This window comes from Medicago truncatula, chromosome 1 (assembly GCF_003473485.1).
Source record: "Medicago truncatula cultivar Jemalong A17 chromosome 1, MtrunA17r5.0-ANR, whole genome shotgun sequence".
Taxonomy (NCBI): Eukaryota; Viridiplantae; Streptophyta; class Magnoliopsida; order Fabales; family Fabaceae; genus Medicago; species Medicago truncatula.
Genome location: NC_053042.1, coordinates 33494985 through 33514520, shown reverse-complemented (window position 1 = coordinate 33514520; position 19536 = coordinate 33494985). Strand labels below are relative to the sequence as shown.

At 35.2% G+C, this 19536-nt stretch overlaps 1 protein-coding gene and 1 non-coding gene across 2 annotated transcripts; both read left to right on the top strand.

Moving 5' to 3' along the window:
* Positions 1–2052: 2052 nt before the first annotated feature.
* On the top strand, positions 2053–2124 carry TRNAW-CCA (transfer RNA tryptophan (anticodon CCA)). The gene has a single exon. It is a non-coding gene; the product is annotated as a tRNA-Trp (tRNA).
* Positions 2125–2191: 67 nt separating this feature from the next.
* Positions 2192–17760, top strand: LOC25484132 (nuclear pore complex protein NUP214). Its single transcript, XM_013612898.3, is given in 18 exon segments — positions 2192–2554; positions 2645–2838; positions 4276–4444; positions 4848–4994; positions 5659–5783; positions 6182–6294; positions 6909–7057; positions 7649–7817; positions 8989–9124; positions 9247–10287; positions 10874–11026; positions 11936–11993; positions 12330–12463; positions 12540–12664; positions 13624–13969; positions 15207–15396; positions 15483–16339; positions 16342–17760. Coding segments are annotated over 18 exon segments (5493 nt in total). The 5' UTR covers positions 2192–2367; the 3' UTR covers positions 17542–17760.
* The last annotated feature ends 1776 nt before the right edge of the window (positions 17761–19536 follow it).

The window sequence follows — 19536 nt, the reverse complement described above, 5'->3', positions numbered from 1 at the left end:
ACATGTTTTCTTTTGGTATCAAAACTAAAATTTATATGTATATTATTCAATTTCATATTGAGCGAAAAAGGGATGTTGTTGAGCTGATTTGTTCCGGGTTTTAATTGAGTCTGTTATAGAAACTGTGATGAGTGAATATCAATGATGAATATGTATTGAATGTAGCAAACAAGATTGGGAACATCTAAGGACACCTGGATTTACTTGGGTTCTATTTAGATGTTAGCCAGTTCTATGGTTGTCATTGAATTGAAACGTTTGGACTCGAGTTTTACTTAAGTTGCCTTCCTATTTTTCCAGTTTTCAACATTTACGCCATTTTATTTCAATTGAGGTATAAATGATGCCTCACATTAAACATGATAAGACAAATCTTGACTTGTTAGAAAGACTGATTGAGCTTTCTGATCGATCCACCAAGCTACTACTATTTTAAATAAGAATGACTTGGTGTAGAATTCTTGATATTATTTTTTTCGTTATTTAAAAAAATTTCAACTAATTTTTGAATGCGTTGGAATAATTCCTTAATTGCTGAATTTTTAGTGATTTTTTTTCATTTCACTTTTATGTTTGTTTTAAAAGAATAATTCTACATTCCTCTCAAAAAAGAAAAAAGCTACGGTGATAATATTATAAATAAAAATGTATAGAAATTAAATACAATCTTACTAATAAATAATGCATTGCGTATTTACTGTTTTTTTAAGTCTAAAAAAAATAAGTAATGTTTATGTATTATTTTCTTTTTTAAAAGCCTAAATTGGTATTAAAGCCTATTGATTTTGGTCAACCACCATTTATACATGCACCAAACCTAATAGTGATAACCGTATTGAGAAAAATTCAAATCTCACGTTAAAAAGATATGACTCTTGGTTCATAATGAATTAGATCTCCTTTATTTTGAGATACTAGTTGGAGATGAAGACCGAATTAAAGAGCGGTCTTAAGAAGTGTGTGAAGTTTTGCCGTGGTGTGAGATTCAATACTAAATAATAGTTAAGGTAAAAGGCATACATAAACTAAATGACATATCTAGAGGTGTCAAATGGGTTGGCCCGGCCCAACCCGCCCCAAGCCCGAGAGGCCCGACTATAGAAATGGGCCAGCCCGACCCGTTTATGATTGGGCCGTGAAATCTAGGGCCCGGCCCGGACCGGGTGGGCCATGGGCCAGCCCGGCCTGGCCCGTTTATGTTTTATTTTTAAATTTTATTCACTTTTTTTTTTATATATTTTCTTATGTATTAGTTACTCACCATTATTTTTTTGCTAAAATATGATCGGATGGACATAAAAATATAAATAATTTTTACATTAACATTGAATAATAATTAAACTCAAGATTATTCTTTCAATTAAATCAAATTAATAATTTATAAACTTTAAAATTTTAAAACTGTAAGCTAAATTAATCCATATTTATTAAGTTTATTTATTTAAATATTTTTTTGTTAATAAATTTTAAATTAGTTGATAATTTTTTTAAAAAATATGTTGTTTTTTAACAAAAATAAAATGAAATATGGGCCAATGGGCCGGCCCAAAGCCCGGTGGGCCAGCCCCGCCCGGCCCAACTTTTGTCTGGCCCAAATGGGCTTGGGCCGAAAAAGCCCGAGCACATTTTTTGCTTAGTTTTTTAGGCCCGGCCTGGCCCAAAAATATGGCCCAATGGGCCGGCCCATGAGCCCGGCCCATTTTTGACAGCTCTAGACATATCTTATGTAAATGATATTAAAGAAGTACTAATTAAAATTGGTCACTTATTATAGTTACTAATATGAGTTGCGTCTATCATAGGAGAAATATTTTTTTTCAAATACAAAATATTTTGCAGGGATCAAAAACAACAAATTTTTTTTACAGGGACTAAAATTAAAATGAGGCATATTTGCAAGGACAAAAACCATATTTTAGTCTAAAAAAAACAGAATCCTAATATAAAACTTTGAAACATTGTCTACGTAAAGCAGAAAATCGGGGAAGAAATTGCATAGAGACAGAAGAAAAATGGTATAATAATTATTAACATGCAATAAAAATATCGAGTGGATCTGTGGCGCAATGGTAGCGCGTCTGACTCCAGATCAGAAGGTTGCGTGTTCGATTCACGTCAGGTTCATGTTTTTTTTTCTTAGAAAAAATAATTAAAAAGAAAAACTTAAACCCCAAATAATCAATCTCTCTGGACCCTGATTAATTTCCTTTCTTCATTAGCAGCATTTTGGAGTGCGGCATTTTAACGCGCGGTGAAATTGAAGAGTACTCGTCGCACTTGAACTATTCAAAAGACGGTGTTATCAGCTACACTCACACTCTTCTTCTGCAACTCCATTCGATTCACTTCTTCGTGCTAATAGCAGCCATGAGTGCGGTGAAGATCGAAGAACTCGAAGGAGATATAATCCCAACCACCGACCACTTCTTCGTCAAAATCGGTGAACCCGTTCCTCTTAACTCCAACGACTCCAATTTCGATCTCCAAACTCCGCCTTCTCAACCTCTCACACTCTCCCAACGCTTTCGTCTCACTTTCGTTGCTCATTCTCAAGGTAACGCAAACGCAGTTTTATGTTCTGAACGCGCTTTTTATTTTCAGTTATAAATTATCATTGTTTAAGCGATTTTATGCCTGTTTTTAGGGTTTTATGTTGTGAAGACGAAGGACCTAATTGATTCTGGTAACCGAAGTGGTTCTTCCGTTGAAAAGCTGTGTCTTGTTGATGTTGCTATTGGTAGGGTTCGGATATTGGCGATTTCTAGTGATAATTTGACGCTTGCTGCTTGTGCTGCCGGTGATATACGGTTTTACGATGTTCAAAGCTTTCTCAATAAGGTTAGGTTTGATGAATGAACAATGTCTTTTAGTTTTCGTAGACATTATTGTTTTGTACAAGTAAATACACACATTCATGTTTTAGGTTTGATGAATAAAATAAGCATAGTGGAAATGAGCATGTTGTGTTGGATGTGTGGTAATAATAGAAGCGATAAGATTAGAAATGAAATGACTAAGTTGGAGAGAGAGAGTTGGCTAGCACCTATAGTAGAAAAAATGGTGGAAAATGGGCTTAGAAGTGTAGAGGACAAATTGGAGAAGCTAGGAGCAAAGAATTAGAGGAAGGGATTAAAGCTTGGAGTAGCATTAGCATTGGAACTTAGAGTTGGGTTCCCATTCCCTCATCCTCATGCATGGATATAGATTAATCAAATTGGGGTTATGGGATTTAAGATTTAATTATGCAATATGATTACCATGATGCATGCTTAGTGAATTTAAGCAATTAATTATGTTGCATATTAAAATTGATTGATTAACCTTACTTATTTATGATTATTGGCTTTAGGGTTTATGACCATCGTTGACCTTTTCATTAAGGGTATTGACATGCTAGTTCAAGAACTCAGGGACTAGACAAGGGATTTTGTATCAATAAGTAGAAAATGAAAGTGTGTTCACTGGTTAATACTTAGGTTGCCTTAGACTTTATTATGTAGTAGTAAGGCAAGATAGTTAACGCAACACTTAAATGGCTTGTGTAAATAGGGAACTACGATATTATTACTTCATGCGCTTGAGCTTTTATTAATCTTGACTTTTGAGTGCAAGAGAGTTATTAAACGGCAGGATGAATAACTTGCAAGATACAATTTCTTAACTCTCAACATTAACCAACAAAGTCATAGAAAACATTCACCAAGCAACAACAACAACCAAGCCTTATCCCACTAAGTGGGGTCGGCTACATGGATCAAATGACGCCATAGTGTTCTATCATACACCAAAATTCAGCAAGCAAATATGTCCAAAATCACTCTCGTATGGGTACGGGAGAAGAAAAATAACTAAGAACTCACTATATATTAATGTCACATGGAAAACAAATAACTAATAACTATAAGGAGATTAGATCAGATGGAAGATAGTAAGATCACTAGAGGTAGAGGAAGACCTAGAAAAACTACAACATAAACTATTAAGAAAGATCTAGAGATTAATGAGCTGGATCAAAATATGGTTATGATAGAACATTATGGCATAATTTATTTCATGTAGCCAACCCCACTTAGTGGGATAGTGCTTGGTTGTTGCTGCTGCTGTTGTATTGTATGCATGATATCTATATTGAAATAGAACTAAAGCAAATTCAAATTCATCCAAATATGCTGCGAATATGTTTTTAGGAACTGAAGCAAATCTTTTTCCGGTTCACTGAATGGTTTTGGCAAGGACACATGACATTAATATTTTTTCTGTATTATCATTTCCCAGGAAGTGAAACAATCCTTTTCCTGTTCACTCGATAATTCAACCTTTGTCAAGGACATGCGATGGACAACAGCATCAGAAAATTCTTATGCTGTTCTTTCTAATACTGGGCAACTATATCACGGCAGAGCTGGTTTTCCTCTTAAACATGTGATGGACAGTGTAGAAGCTGGTATGCTTTATTCTTTTGTTTTTTACTCACTAGTTAAATATGTTCATCCTCATTATCAAATGTAGCATGTTTTATGTTTATTAATTAGAACGATCAAAGGGTACCAATTAACAAATGTTAAAATTTGAATTACGATTCAGTACATTGTACGAGTGGTGCGTGTTATTATTTTAATTGTTATCATTTATTTTTTTCATGCCGTGGTTGGGAGGTACTTATGATATTGTCTATACATTGTCAAGATGCTTCTCTCTATCTTCCTCCCTTCAATTCTCAGTCACTTCATATCTGAACTGGTGGGGGCATTGGGTGTTTCCTGTGTATTGGAATATTCAAATCATATGTCTGGTTCAATGTATTTTGGCATTCTCAGTTACTTGTTTTAATTTGTTTCTTTGTGAAGTTGATTGGTGTATAAAAGGGACATCAGTTGCTGTGGCAAGGAGAAATGTTCTGAGCATTTTATCCACTAATTTTGAAGAAAAGGTTTCAATTTCATTACCCTTCAGATCCTGGATTGGTGATTCTGAGGAAAATGTCAGTGTAAAAGGTTTGTATTTTTTCCCTTCATTTTTTCTTTTAGTTTGTGTGTGGGTGTACATACAAATTATATTACAGTTCCACTTGTAAGTTATTCCTATTCATATATTTGCTTAATGCTCTTTTGGGCTAACGGTTCAATTAAAAGGATAGTTTGTCAAAGCTATGAAAATGAAAGTGGAGTCGATAAAATAAGTAACATCTCTCTTGTCTGATTCTTTTGTAACCTTGGAAACAAAATTTAGTGTCACTACTTGCAACCAGGATGAAATAGAATCTAGTCATGAAGCTCAGTGATGTGCGAGAAAGAAAGGAAAAGTGTAAGAAAGTAAGAGAAAAAAGCTCAGGGAGGGTGATTTGCTAAAAGTTCTTTTGGGTCCAAGATTCAATAAAAAGGATGGTTTGGCAAAAGCTATAAAATGAATAGTCTTAATTATTAAATGAATAGTATTTATTAGTATTATTTATATGATCAGTATTTATTTGATTATTTAATAAATATAAATAGAATAGCGGTCATCCCACACCTCGCTATCCACCAATCCTAGTTCTTGTGTGCTCCTCTCTGCTATCTGGTACTGATAAGTGATAAAATAGTTTAGAAAGAACACATAAAATTGTTTATATGTCGTGCATTACATCTAATCTAAGTCTTTCTTGAACAATTGTACCAGTTGATTCTGTCAAGTGTGTTCGACCTGATGCCATTATAATTGGATGCTTTCAATTTACTGAAGATGGCCAAGAGGAAAATTATCTTATCCAAGTTATTAGCAGCAAGCATGGTGAAATTTCTGATGTAAGTGCAAAACCTCTGCAGTTGCTTAGTTAATAACGAATATTCTACCCATATCTACACCTCACCATTTAATGAGATCTTAGAAGGCCAAAATAACAGCCATATCGTTTGGTTTTTGGTGAAGCAAACATTAGTTCTAAATATTGATTATGTATGTCCTACGCAACACAGCTATCTCTCTCTCTCTCTCTCTCTCTCTCTCTCACACACACACACACACACACACACACACTATATTGATGCTACCCCATTTACTATATTTACATTTGTACTAATGTACATAATTTCTTACAGTTGTGTTTATAGAATGCCTGAATTAAAATGCCCAGCAGCCAGAGAAAATTGCAGTTATTATTCTCATGTAGCATTAAACTCTCAATTTGTATTTTCTCTTGCAGGATTGTTCTGAATTAGTTGTCCAATCATTCTATGATAATTACCCAGCAATGATTGATGATATTGTGTCCCCTGGAAGTGGCCCCTACCTTTTATTGGCTTATTTAGAACAATGGTAAATATTTCCCATTTAAGTTTGTGAAGTTCTAATCTTGTCTCTTTATTCTCTGTTTCTTGCCCTATTTTTTGTCTTAACAAGTTGACATGCCATTACATCTTCCCTGTTTTAAGGTTTTTATATTGTGAAGTTGGTTATTATAATTTTTTTTTTTTGAGGGAGTTATATTTTTATTTTTAAGCATGCATGTAATCTGATATATGTTATATCGGGTTCCTTACACTACGGATTTCTCTAACTATATGAACAGAACCTGCTTTAGGCTAAAAAGTTTAAAGCCAATATTAAATCTGTTTATAAGTCCAGAATTAATGATTCATGAATAATAATGTCATATTAGTTATTTTCCGTTTCTTTCTTTTAATTTTCTTTGTGAGATCTAACGTTATGGACCTTGTCGGTTTGTCACCTGATCATTGTTTAAGACTTTAAGCATGTTTATATACAGTGAAAAAATTGGTTTTTACTTATTTTATCTATCTGCATGTTTTGAACATGTCTACCAGTTATAAACGTCATTTTATATCTTCCATCTATTTTGTTGAATCTATTTCTCCATGAAACAAAACTTAGAAGTCAAGTTAATGGCTAACTTTTTTTCAATACTACAGCCAACTTGTGATCAATGCCAACATGAAGAATACAGATAATCACATTAGCTTGCTTGGTTGGACACAAGATGATGATAAGAGTGAAGCTGAAGTTGTTGATAGACTTGAAATTGACCGATCCAAGTGGATTCCGAAAATTGAGCTTCAAGGTACTTCAAAATTGATAATACTACTTGATGCATGTTTGGCAAGAAACCTGTTATATTCTTCGGATGAAGGCTGCCATCACATTTTTTAAGTCGATTTTCGTATGAGTTTTTGTTTTTAATTTTATTTTATAAAATAATAATTTAACTGCTAAAATCTTCTCCTCTTTTGTCTGGGAAAACCCATTTCAAAATATCACGTGTTTTGGATCCGACTCCTCTAAAGTAAACAACTCACTTTCGAGAATAATAAAGTGAGTAAATATCAACCGTTGATGAACAAATTGTCGATATTATGTACAATTGTACAGTAAATCTTTGGTGGTTAAAATATCAACTATCGATTTACTCACTTTACTTGTGGTCTTGGTTTTAGATTCTTCAATTGCTACTTAGAACTGAAGTTGAAACTTCTCTGTCTCTCCCTTTCTCCTCATTTTAATTCACGGCGTGCCTACATTGCATGTTTATAGAACCTAATACTTATTAACTCTTTCCTGACCTAACACACCAGCATCATAAACTTTTTCTTGACTTATATCTTGGATTGACTTTATTATTTTTCATAACTTTGCTTGCATGCTTCTTTTTCAGAAAATGAAGATGATAATCTTCTCTTGGGGCTATGTATTGACAAAGTTTCCATATATCAAAAAGTTAGAGTTCAAATTGCTGCAGAGGAGGAAGAAACTGAGCTCTCACCTTATTGTGTTCTTATGTGTCTCACGCTTGATGGAAAACTTGTTTTGTTCCATGTTGCCAGGTAAGTTTTTGAAATTTTTGCTATTGTTCTTCCATTTCATGAACAATATATGATTGATTGTGTTGGATAAAAATAGAAATGAAAGATGCATTTTGGCAACAAAATTGGTCTGAGATTACAGGCAACGTTTAAGGTGCACCATCTAAAACATGATGTATCAATGCACCACTTTTTGAATTTTTAATTCATAAAGGATCCTGTTTAACAAGTGTAAAATTGTTCATATCTATTCTTTCTTCCTCACCTCTTCCCCTGCCCCTCTGTCCCCTCATGGCCCACCGCCATATTCAGGTCAAGCCAATAGCCTCCCCACATAACCACCGGGTGACATAGCTCTATGAAAAAGGAAAGTGTCTAAACTTCATTTACCATTGTTAGCATGTAAAAAATGATGGAATGTGTAAAATCATTGACACTCAAAATGCTATGATACCCTTTAGAAATCAGAATTCTGAAGAGAAAAAATAGATTTTGCATCAAAGCCTCCAACAAGCATTAGTCAAGAAGATATTCAAAACTTGAACATGATGAGTGATATAAAAATTACTAAAAATAGTTCCAAGGAAAATTTGTACTGATTATATTTGAAACCTTTACATCTTTCAACTTTGATCTGCTACAAATTAGCAAAAGGGAACAAAGTTTCTTGAGAACATACAGTCAGAGAGGGAAGAAATTTTAAAAATGGCATGAAAGAAAAGAAAATCAAAGATGAGATTACGGTCTTGTAAACCAAGGCGATGATGATGATATGAGATTTTTTAAAATCCACATAATAAAAGAGTAGAAAGAAGAATTGATGAATTTCCAGACCCACACCCACATTCACACCCGTTTTTACAACCGCTACACTGCAACCTGGATGGTTAATTAAGCACAGTGTGGTTTCACATAGGAGGTGTGGTTCCATGCTTCGGCAGTGAGTTTCATATGTGGACGGGAGCAAGTTTTGCTCCCATATAATCACAGTTCATTCAGGACTTTGTGATGGTTAGATGAAAGACACAGAGATACGGGATTGGGGAAAAACAATATACACGGAATTCAATTGTTGTCCATGGTGTACAGGCGAAGGGACAAAGTAGTCCACTTTATAATCTACCAATATTTTATCTTCTCTATGCACTTCAAAATTTTCATACTTCGAAGGTTGAGTAGTTTTTGTCTTTAGTCTTGCAGGAAGTAAAGTTTCTCCCGAGGTTGATTATGCTGAGCATGATGAAAAAGATGCTTCTGTAAAGCTACCTGTGGATGAAAACTCCACCTTCTCTCATGGATTGCAGAAAAAGGAACGGGAATTGGATCAGGTATTTTTTGGGTTGTCAGTTTTTGGATATTAAAAGGGAAAGAGTTAATCCACTGAATACTGATTGTTCGCGCCTTCTGCAAATGACTGTTCTTAAAAAATTTGTTAAAAAATTATGTTCAGGATGTTGAGGTTAGGGAGGAGAATCGGAAGCCCAAGCATTTTGCTGAAGATTACACTAAGTACCGTGAAGTGGGATCAGCAACAAATGTACAGTCTGTGAAGTCTGATGTGCTGCAAATGGTTCCAGGTGCAGATGTGAAGCAAGTTAATGGTAGTCAAAAGACTGCAGTAATTGGAACAAGTTATAGTTCTTTTCCAGTAAACTTTAATTCTGCTGCTCCTGGTTTGTCAAGTAATAAATATTTTCAAGATGATACCGAGAGGACTAAGGAGCTCCCAAATACAAATAGTTCACGAGACTCACAGAGAGCTTCTTATCAATTGCCTGGTGAAACATTTTCATTCCCAAAATCATCTAACGTGACTTCAGTTTCCGGTTCAAGCTATGTTGATGGCAGTGGTTATCAAAATAAAAACTATACTGTGGGCGCTACAAATGCTAATGCTGCAAACGTGCCTGGTAAAGGATACTGTGGAAAGCCTCTTTTTGTAAAAGATGCCAATGTTGAATCTCCTGTCCTCTATTCTGCTGCAACTATTCCCGGTAGCCTTGGTGGAAAGCCCTTTCTCGTAAAGGATGTGAGTGTTGAATCTCCGGGCATCTCTAGACCAGTACAGAGTGGTGGACAACTAACTTCCATAGGAGCAGAAAGTTCACATTTGTCATTACCCGGAAATTCTACAGCAGAAAGTTCACATTTGTCATTACCGGGTAAAGGATACTGTGGAAAGCCTCTTTTTGTAAAAGATGCCAATGTTGAATCTCCTGTCCTCTATTCTGCTGCAACTATTCCCGGTAGCCTTGGTGGAAAGCCCTTTCTCGTAAAGGATGTGAGTGTTGAATCTCCGGGCATCTCTAGACCAGGACAGAGTGGTGGACAACTAACTTCCATAGGAGCAGAAAGTTCACATTTGTCATTACCCGGAAATTCTACAGCTGGAAAATCATCTATACGAAAGTTTCATCCTTCTAATGAGCAGCATGTAAATTCATCCAAGCCTGGGATATCAAGTTCTGATTTGTCAAAGCAGTTTGGAAATGTATTATTTCTGGAAATCTTTCTTAGTTTTTGCATAATTGATGGTAGATTTTTTTCCCATAGTGGGAACTACTGATGAAGATGTGTGTGTGTGGATAAATATGGAAAAATTACACATGTGGTCCCTAAACTTTATTTCAGATAACAATTTGGTCCTGTATCTTTTTTTCATTGCAATTTTGTTCTTTTGGTCCATTTGCATATGTATTTTCAAGCTTCAAATCAAAGATTCATATGCAAACATAGGTGAAAGACCATAGATTTGAAGATTGAGAGGCTATAAGAAAATTTGAAGCTTGAAAATATGTAAATGAACCAAAAGGGCAAAAATGCAATGAAAAAAAAAGATAAAGGACCAAATCATTATCTGAAATTAAGTTAAAGGACCACAGATGTAATTTTGCCTATATTAGTTTATCATCTATCTCCTCTCCTCTCTTCTCCTATAAGTAGGAGCCCTCATCACCCTGTTCTGTATATTTCTTCTGTGCTATTAAATTCTTATTAGTTATTAAATAGATTATGTATTATTAATTAAAGCCCTTTTACATGTTCTTACTGTGTTATCATTTTTGCCTCTGCCTTAGATTAATGAGATGACCAAAGAACTGGATCTGCTTTTGAAGTCAATAGAAGAGCCTGGAGGCTTTAGAGATGCTTGCACCAGGTCACTACAAAGTTCAATAGAGGAAGTGGAGCAAAGCATGGACACACTGTCTAAACAATGCAAAATACGGATGGTGATGTTTCTTTTGTTGCTTGACACTGTCATTTCATTGACTTGTTAAAACTTCGGATTATTTGTTTCACTTTCTTTTAAGATTATTTGTAATAGTAGTTGTTATGATTCCAATCTACATACATATCAAATGCATACAAGAAGAAGTGCATGGCTTATTCTCCCAACCGCTTCTGTCATTGCTTCTTTTTCCCCTCATCTTTTGCACTACTCTGCTCTTTCTCTTTCAACGTGCATAATCTGCAATCTAGTTGGTGCGGGCATGTGTTGGGCCTGTGTATCTTTCCGAAGTTCAATAGTAAGTAATGTCAGTTAAAAACAATTATTAGGGTTATTTTAAGTGCCTTATCCCACTTAGTGGGGTCGGTAATTACTATATTTATTTATTCTCTTCTAATTAATATGTTCAAGTCTTTTTAACTGACAGAACCATTAGGCCCATCTTTATTTATCCTTCTCTATCTCCCGTGATCAAGGGCATGTTACTTTTCACTCTATCCCCTATTAGAAAAATGTGGCAAAACATCTCATGGGCGTCTCATTGTCTAAAATCTCCAAGTCCATCAGTGTTCAATTGACAAGCAATAGCAACCTTGACCACTATGCAAGTAGTGGCATGTTCAAAGCCCATACCCATGAAAACCAACAAAAACTGCAAGTTGAGCTAAAATAGTCAAAACCCCAATCTCCTCCCTTTGACCTTGTCGTATATATGTTTGGCTAGAGTATACTTGAAGTTTCATATTATATTATTATAGTTTACAACCGATTGGCGTTTCTAGTTCTGCATTCATGTGTTAAATGCCTATTTTATTTAAATGTCATTTACTTTTTTTTGCTGTTGCTGTACTCATGGATTTTTTATTAAAATGATTATATGAATTCAAATTTTGCCTGCTTCACTTTGCAGTGCCAAGTGGATCAACATCTTGAGGAGGTTCATTATCTTCTTAACAAGACAGTACAAGGTAGTATTCTTTTATAGGCAAGTTTATATATATGTGTGTGTGTGTGTGTGTGGTGTGGCTTCCCCGTCCACAGTTTCAATCATGGAACCTGAGCTTTCTGTATGGTTTGTATTCAACTGTATTAATAATTTTTCATGGCCCAAACTTCAATTTAGCCTTGCACAATTTATTCATTACACAAAATAAAAACTCAATTTTTAAATATCGAAGACAACATTTTCTATCATGAGTCCCCGATATGCTAGTTTTAATTACGTAAAATCTTTTCTTTTTCTGGTCAAATTAACTAATCAGTTTTTCCTGGTTTGACCTTAATGTTACCTGGTTGAATATCAGTCGTGGCAAGAAAAGTATACTTGGAAGATATATATAAGCAAGCTTGTGATAGCCGATATTGGGACCTATGGAATAGACAAAAGTTGAATTCAGAACTTGAGCTAAAGCGACAGCATATACTGAGTCTGAATCAGGTATGTGGGTTAATTTGCCAACAAAATATTTTCTGTTGCCTGGGAATCAACAAGTTGTCTCAAATCATTATTTCAGGATTTAACTCATCAGTTAGTTGAATTGGAGAGGCATTTCAATGCCCTTGAACTGAACAAGTTCAGTCAATATGGTGGCCATCACATTGGTCGTGGAGCTTCTCAAAACAGACATGGACCTTCAAGGTATGGTTAACTTGTGGTGGCTTTTGCACTTAGTATAATCTAATGCTCAGTCCGCTTAATGCAGTTCTTGTAATTTGAATTGTAGAGATGTTGGTTTTATCTAGAGCAATTGGCCTGTTTGCCTTAGTATAGATCATTTACATACACTAGTCATTAGGCATAGACATTAGGCTGCCTTTAGGTTTCCTAACCATTTTTTTATTTTACAATCTTCAAAATAATCTATTATTTTGCCTTAAGATTCAAAGGTAATATTTTGGGCTGTGCTTAAAGCTAGTATGTTGAAAGGCCATTAGTTATCCGTGCTTATGTCTTGTCTAGCTGTGTTCCTCTTGTGAATTTAGAGAGGTTGAATGCTGTTGTAATGTGGTAGAATATAGAACAGATGTAATGCAACAAGGCTGCTACTACTCTGCTCTATACTTCGAATATTAAATCATTACTCCATCCGTTTCAAAATGAATGTCGTTTAAGGTTTTTACACACATATTAAGAAATGCATTAATTAAAAGAAAGAAATATGTTATTTTACCAAATTATTCTAATCAACTATTGGTTTGTTTTTCATTAAAGAAAAAATAATACTTTGGAAGTAGTGTATATAGTATTAATTGAAGGGTACAATTGAAAAGAAAAAGTTATTATTGCATTGGAAACTGAAAGTGACATTCATTTTGAAACAACTTTTTTTTGCTAAAACGACACTAATTTTGAAACGGAGGGAGTAATAAATTTCATCTCGGGTTTGGTGGTGGGGTCTCTCTTATTTTGCCAATAATTAATTTGTTGATGGGTGCAAAATACAATGGATCAGATATAGAGATGTGCTGTCTAGATATGCATTAGATTCTAGCTTTTTTCAATTTTTTACTGTTTTACTAAAGTGACTTTAATTTATTTGCAGACACATTCAATCGTTGCATACTTTTATTACTGAAGTGTCTTTAATTTATTTGCAGACACATTCAGTCGTTGCATACTTTACAGAATGCAATCAGGTCGCAACTTGTAGCTGCAGAGAATCTCTCTGAATGCCTTTCAAAACAAATGGCTACATTGAGTTTAAGGTCCCCATCTGAGGAACAAAAGAATGTGAAGGAGCTCTTTGAAACAATAGGAATTCCTTATGATGCTTCTTTTAGATCTCCAGATACGAAAGCTTTTATGAAGACCCCTTCTAGCAAGAAGCTCTTGTTTTCTGATTTGACTAGTAATAATAAAGATAAATCAAAGAGAATTCAAGCCAGTGCTATGAAGAGTTGTGAACCAGAAACAGCTAGGAGGAGAAGAGATTCACTTGACCAGGTTTGTTACTCTGCCTTTGCTTGTTATACAAATATATGCCACATAATTAAGTAGTAAGACTGGTTTGTGCTGCTCAGTTAGTTGCTTGAGTAAAGAATGTGTTGATATATTTCTACTTTGTTTCTTCTACTGTTGAGTGTCATGAGTGAATGGTCTCTCTTATTTAATTGCTGCCATTAGATCAAGATTTCCACGACCACATGGTACTTTTATGTGCATCCTTTTCTTAGTCAAAATACATCTATATATGGATTTTAAAGTCGGGATGAAAATTAGTTTACGATTGGCAGTTGAAGATGTGTAAAGAAGAAAAGAGGAATGTTGGGAATAGCTAAATTGTGTTTACAAGAGGAGAAAAGAATCAAACTCGTATTATCCTCAATGACCAATCCGTTTGCTATTCTTGTTGAGTTTTCTAGAATTTGGAATGCTATTATCTACATGATTCTTTTCTTTGCATCGGCCATGGACATTTTCTGGCTACTTGTCCCATCTCACTGATGAGTCATACCTTGATGAAATTATTCACGGTTGTGATGCACACTAGCTTTAGTTTCAATTTTAAATTTAATTTTTAATTGAAAGCTTCCTACTGTTTTTCTTGGTGGATTTGGAGACGTTTTAATGCATTCTGACTATAATTACTTGTCACAAGATTTCCATGGATGATCATTCTAGGTAGTTTCTTCTTGTTGGTCACAGTACACTCTTACCATCTTTTAAAATTGATGCTCGTTCTGGCCAGCTTGCTGGGTTTTTTATTTTAATATTTGGGTTGTAACTTATAATGATAGTGACTTTGAGCATCTTAAATTATTTCGTAGTATTGATTTAGTGTTCCTTATTGAAAACTCTGACTACTAAAACTACTAAGGAGGAATGGTAGAGTGAGTGTAATAAATTGAGAGTGTTTGCAGCAAGCCTTCAGAGAGGAAAATTGTGTAATGGTTGGTAAGAGAAAAGGAAACGTGAATAAAGAAAGAAAGGGTGGGAAAAAGTGAAGAGGCATAGCTGAAGTAAATTGGTGGCCTAAAGTAGAGAGGCAGAGTCTGTGTATATACTTGCGTTGTTATCCCTTATTTATGCAATTTTTCTGTTACAGTATTTGTTTCTGTTTGTAGCATAACTAGAGGATGGGCCTATAGAAATTATCCAAAGTCATTCTTTGGGGAGAAATCTCTAACCTCGCTATGTGTGGTTCTGATAGTTATTGTATGTTTAAACAACCCTTGTGCAGAGTTGGACATGTTCTGAACCGCCTAAAACTATCATCAAAAGGATGCTGCTGCAAGACCTTCAGAAACCAAAGTGGAAAGAATCGTCATTTTCAAAAGAAAAAATTAAAACTTTCATGCCAGTGGAATTCGCTCCTCGACAAATGGATGCCAGAATTCCCTCAGGTGTCCTCCCTGCTACTGAAACAAAAGGTAATCTGAAATTAATTGTTAACCTGATTCAAACTATGGTTTATAATGTCTGACATTCGATTTATTTATTAATAATACACTTGCAGCAAGCTTTCTGGATTCTCGTCTTGCACTTAAAGGTGTGTCAGAACACTCAAAGACATTTACACCGGATGGCAACCTCAAAGCTCACACTCAAGTTTCAGATTCCAAGTCTCATGTTTTGCAAAGAAGCAAAATCTCTGCAGTTCCCCCACGTCCTGCAGTCATGCATGGTCCTTCCACAGAAACAAGAGATTTGGCTGCGGAAAAGTTGAATGTTCAAAAACTTGATTCAAGTTCAAATAGTGAGAGCAAGCCTTCTTCACTCACGGAAATGCCTAAAAAATTCTCATTCTCTACCCGTTCAACCACAGAAACACCTTCATCTCTGTTTAAATCGAGTGAAATGCCCATTACCAACAATAAAGTGACTACAGCTACAAGTTTCATGATGGGAGACAAACTTTCAGGTGCATTTACTCCTGAGTCTTGGAAAAAAAACATTCCATCCTCAGAGTCGCACTCATCCTCTATTTCTGCAGCTTCAACCATGGTTGGAAAAGTTACTGAGTTCAATTTTGATAAAAGCTGGCCTGAAAAGAATATTCCAGCAGTGCTCAATAGTGGTTCTCGTGAACCTCCTTTGTCTTCTACTAACAAAACACCATCAGTTTCTTCAGTATCATCATCTGTTTCGTCTATAGCTGTGCCTCCAGCAACAGTGTCCGTGACATTAAGCAATACTGCCACTAGTTCAAACATCAGTATAGATTCTAATCACACGTCAACATCTTCAGCCTCAGATTCTCTTCACTTATCTAACCAGGTCCCCAAACAAACATTGTCCCTGTTACCTAACCCTCCGTGCTTGAATTCAACATTGGAATCCCCAAATCAGAGATTCAAGCAGCTGTTGTACCTAATTTAAAGACTAATTCAGATGCTGCTGCAGAAGCGGTCACTCAGCTAAAAGAAACTCTAAATGGTGAATCTGAAATGAAACTTGGATCTTCAAGAAACATTAGTCTTACTAATGAACAGCCTGCCAACAAGGCAACAAACTCTGATACCAACACTGTCTCAGTTTCTCAATCAGAACGGCCTTCAGATGCACCTTTGCAACTTTCAACTTCTTTTCTTACTTCTACTAGTGTTTCAAATGGGAAAAATGAGGGTTTGGATGTTGGAATCTCTCAAGAGGATGAGATGGAGGAAGAAGCTCCTGAGACAAGCAACTCACCGGAACTTAGTTTGGGAAGCCTTGGCGGGTTCGGGCTTGGCTCAACCCCTAACCCATCAATTCCTAAATCAAATCCATTTGGGGGTTCTTTTAGTAATGTAGCAACAAGTTTATCAAGCTCTACAAATGCATTATCAGTTCCCAATGGAGCGTTGTTTCGACCTCCATCTTTTACATTCCCAAGCACCCCATCACCTACATCAACTCAGTCAACAAATTCAGGTGCATTTTCTGGTGGCTTTGGTGTTGGAGCAGCTGTTCCTCCACAAGCTCCAAACGCATTTGGGCAACCGGCACAAGTTGGATCAGGGCAGCAGGTTCTTGGATCAGTTCTTGGTACTTTTGGACAATCAAGGCAACTTGGCGGTGCTCTACCGGGAACTGGTTTTGCATCTCCCCCAGGTTTTGGTGGTGGATTTGCTGCCAGTAATAATACTGGTGGATTTCCAAATGCTGCTGCTGGTGGAGGGTTTGCTTCCGTAGCATCCACAGGTGGAGGCTTTGCAAGCGTTACATCCACTGGTAGCGGGTTTTCTGGATTTGGTGCTCCTGCTGGCAGTGGATTTGCCGGTGCTGCTCCCGCTGGTGGTGGGTTTGGTGCTGCTCCCGCTGGTGGTGGGTTTGCTGCTGCTGCTAATTCAACTGGTGGGTTTGGAGGAGCTGGTTCTGGCGGTGGGTTTGGAGGAGCTGGTTCTGGCGGTGGGTTTGGAGGAGCTGGTTCTGGCGGTGGGTTTGGAGGAGCTGGTTCTGGCGGTGGATTTGGAGGAGCTGGTTCTGGCGGTGGATTTGGAGCATTTAGTAGCCAAGGAAGTGGTGGGTTTTCTGCTTTTAGTAACACTGGAGGTAATAAACCACCTGAGCTGTTCACACAGATGAGGAAGTAGTATTGCATTGCATCTTATACTAGAAAGTTCTTACACTAAAACGATTGGAAAGCAGTGAAACTCCATTATGGTTTTCCAAAAAGAAATAGATAGTAGAGTACGATATCTTCTAGTAAAGCAAACGGTGCAATGTTAAAGTGTAGATTTTTGTTGTCCTTAACTCTTCGATGTAAAACTTTTCCTAAGAAATACATGAAATTTGTAGTTATAGTTACGGTATGCTGTGTTCTGCTTTGAAATCATCTCCGAAACTTGGTAAAAAAAATAAAAAATATTTAGTCCACAGGGATGTACACGGATCTCTGTAGGAAATATTAATACTTAGAATTTATTATTTAGTCTTCATTTTAAGTGATTAATTAATTCATACTAATTTTATGATTGATAATACTTGGATGTTATTAATATGTGAAAAAAATCAAACGTGGTAATTACTCCTTTCATTTCAAATTGTCATTTTAACTAAAATAACTCCTGAAGTAAGAAACGAAAGCTACCAACGAGAGTTGCGTTTAACAGAAGAGATTTGTCTCCTAGAATATAGTGATTTAAAGATCGATTGAATTTCTAGATTTATTTATACCTAATGTCCAAGAGTAACTCATATACAATTGACTGGTGAAAAATAGCCTATGAAAAAAAATAAACAACAATATCTGTCAGACTAGCAGACATGATTTTTTTTTTTTTTTTTTTTGTAAAAATAAATAGATGTTAAATTTAGCAACTGCAAAGTTACACTTGGTGGTGTTTATCCGTAAAAAATAATAATTAGTGGTGTTTAAATGAGTGGTCAAAGACAAGCTATGCACATGCCACATCCTCCATTCGATCCAAAATTTTGCTTAGTCAAATTTTAATTTCAGACTTAATCATAGAACCAGACAATCTCATTATGTGCAGGTCTAATTAGATCAGGTGTCCAGGTCATGAAATGAAAGTTTAAGCAAAATAAAATTATAAAATGATCATAATATTAATATTGTCTATAAGAAAAATCATGTAACTTTGAGGGAAACGAATTTGGTATCTCAATAGTCTTACTTACGGCTAAGTTCCATGTCTCTCATTGCAAGAAACAATCACTTAAATTCTCCACACCCAATCAATTCAGCAAAAGAATGGCTTTAAAGGTGAAGCATGAAAAAAAAAAAAGTCTTAAGAAACCAAATATTTAGATTCCTACCTTAGGTAAGAAATTACATTCCTTGAAATGATACTCACATAAATAATATATTTCTAAGAATAATATTTATATCCATATGTTTTTGATAAAAAAAAATAATTATTTAATTAAAAGAAGTGCAAATAATGTGAGTGGTAACTGGAAGTTATAGCAAGTTGAGATATATTTTCAAGGAAATGTTAGATTCTCATCATTTAAGCATGTGAATAACAATTGTAAAAATTATATGTAAATAACATTTTGGAAAATATAAAATTCTTGAGAATAAATTTTTTAAACTTCAAACAAGTATGAGATTATTGTATTTTCAATCTCACATTCGAAGAATAACAATATAAACCCTGAAGCAAATACACTCACTATGTTGGCTCAAGCTGAGTGACAAAGCAATATGTGAGAAGTAACATACGAGTTGGAGGATAAGGTGTATTTTTTAATCAGAAGGGATAAGGTGTTGTGAATTAATTTTTCTACTTATATTTCTAACAAAATAATTTATTAATATTTGCAATTAAAAACAAGCTCAAGCTCTACAATAAAAGACGAAGTAAGGATGAAAGAAACAGAGGATGCATGTGAAGAGGGAAATGAGGTGTAATGTCTCAAACTAGTTTATATATTAGTGCATGATCATCAAATTCAATTTGGGAATAGAGAAAAGTGGTACTAAAAGTATGAATTGGATTTGTTATATTCAGCGTTCTCAAGCAAAATTAAATTATGCTCCATAATATGTTTTATCTTCAAAAATTTTGATCAATTCACTAATTTTTAACATAAAATTCATTTTTAATCAAAATTAAATAACT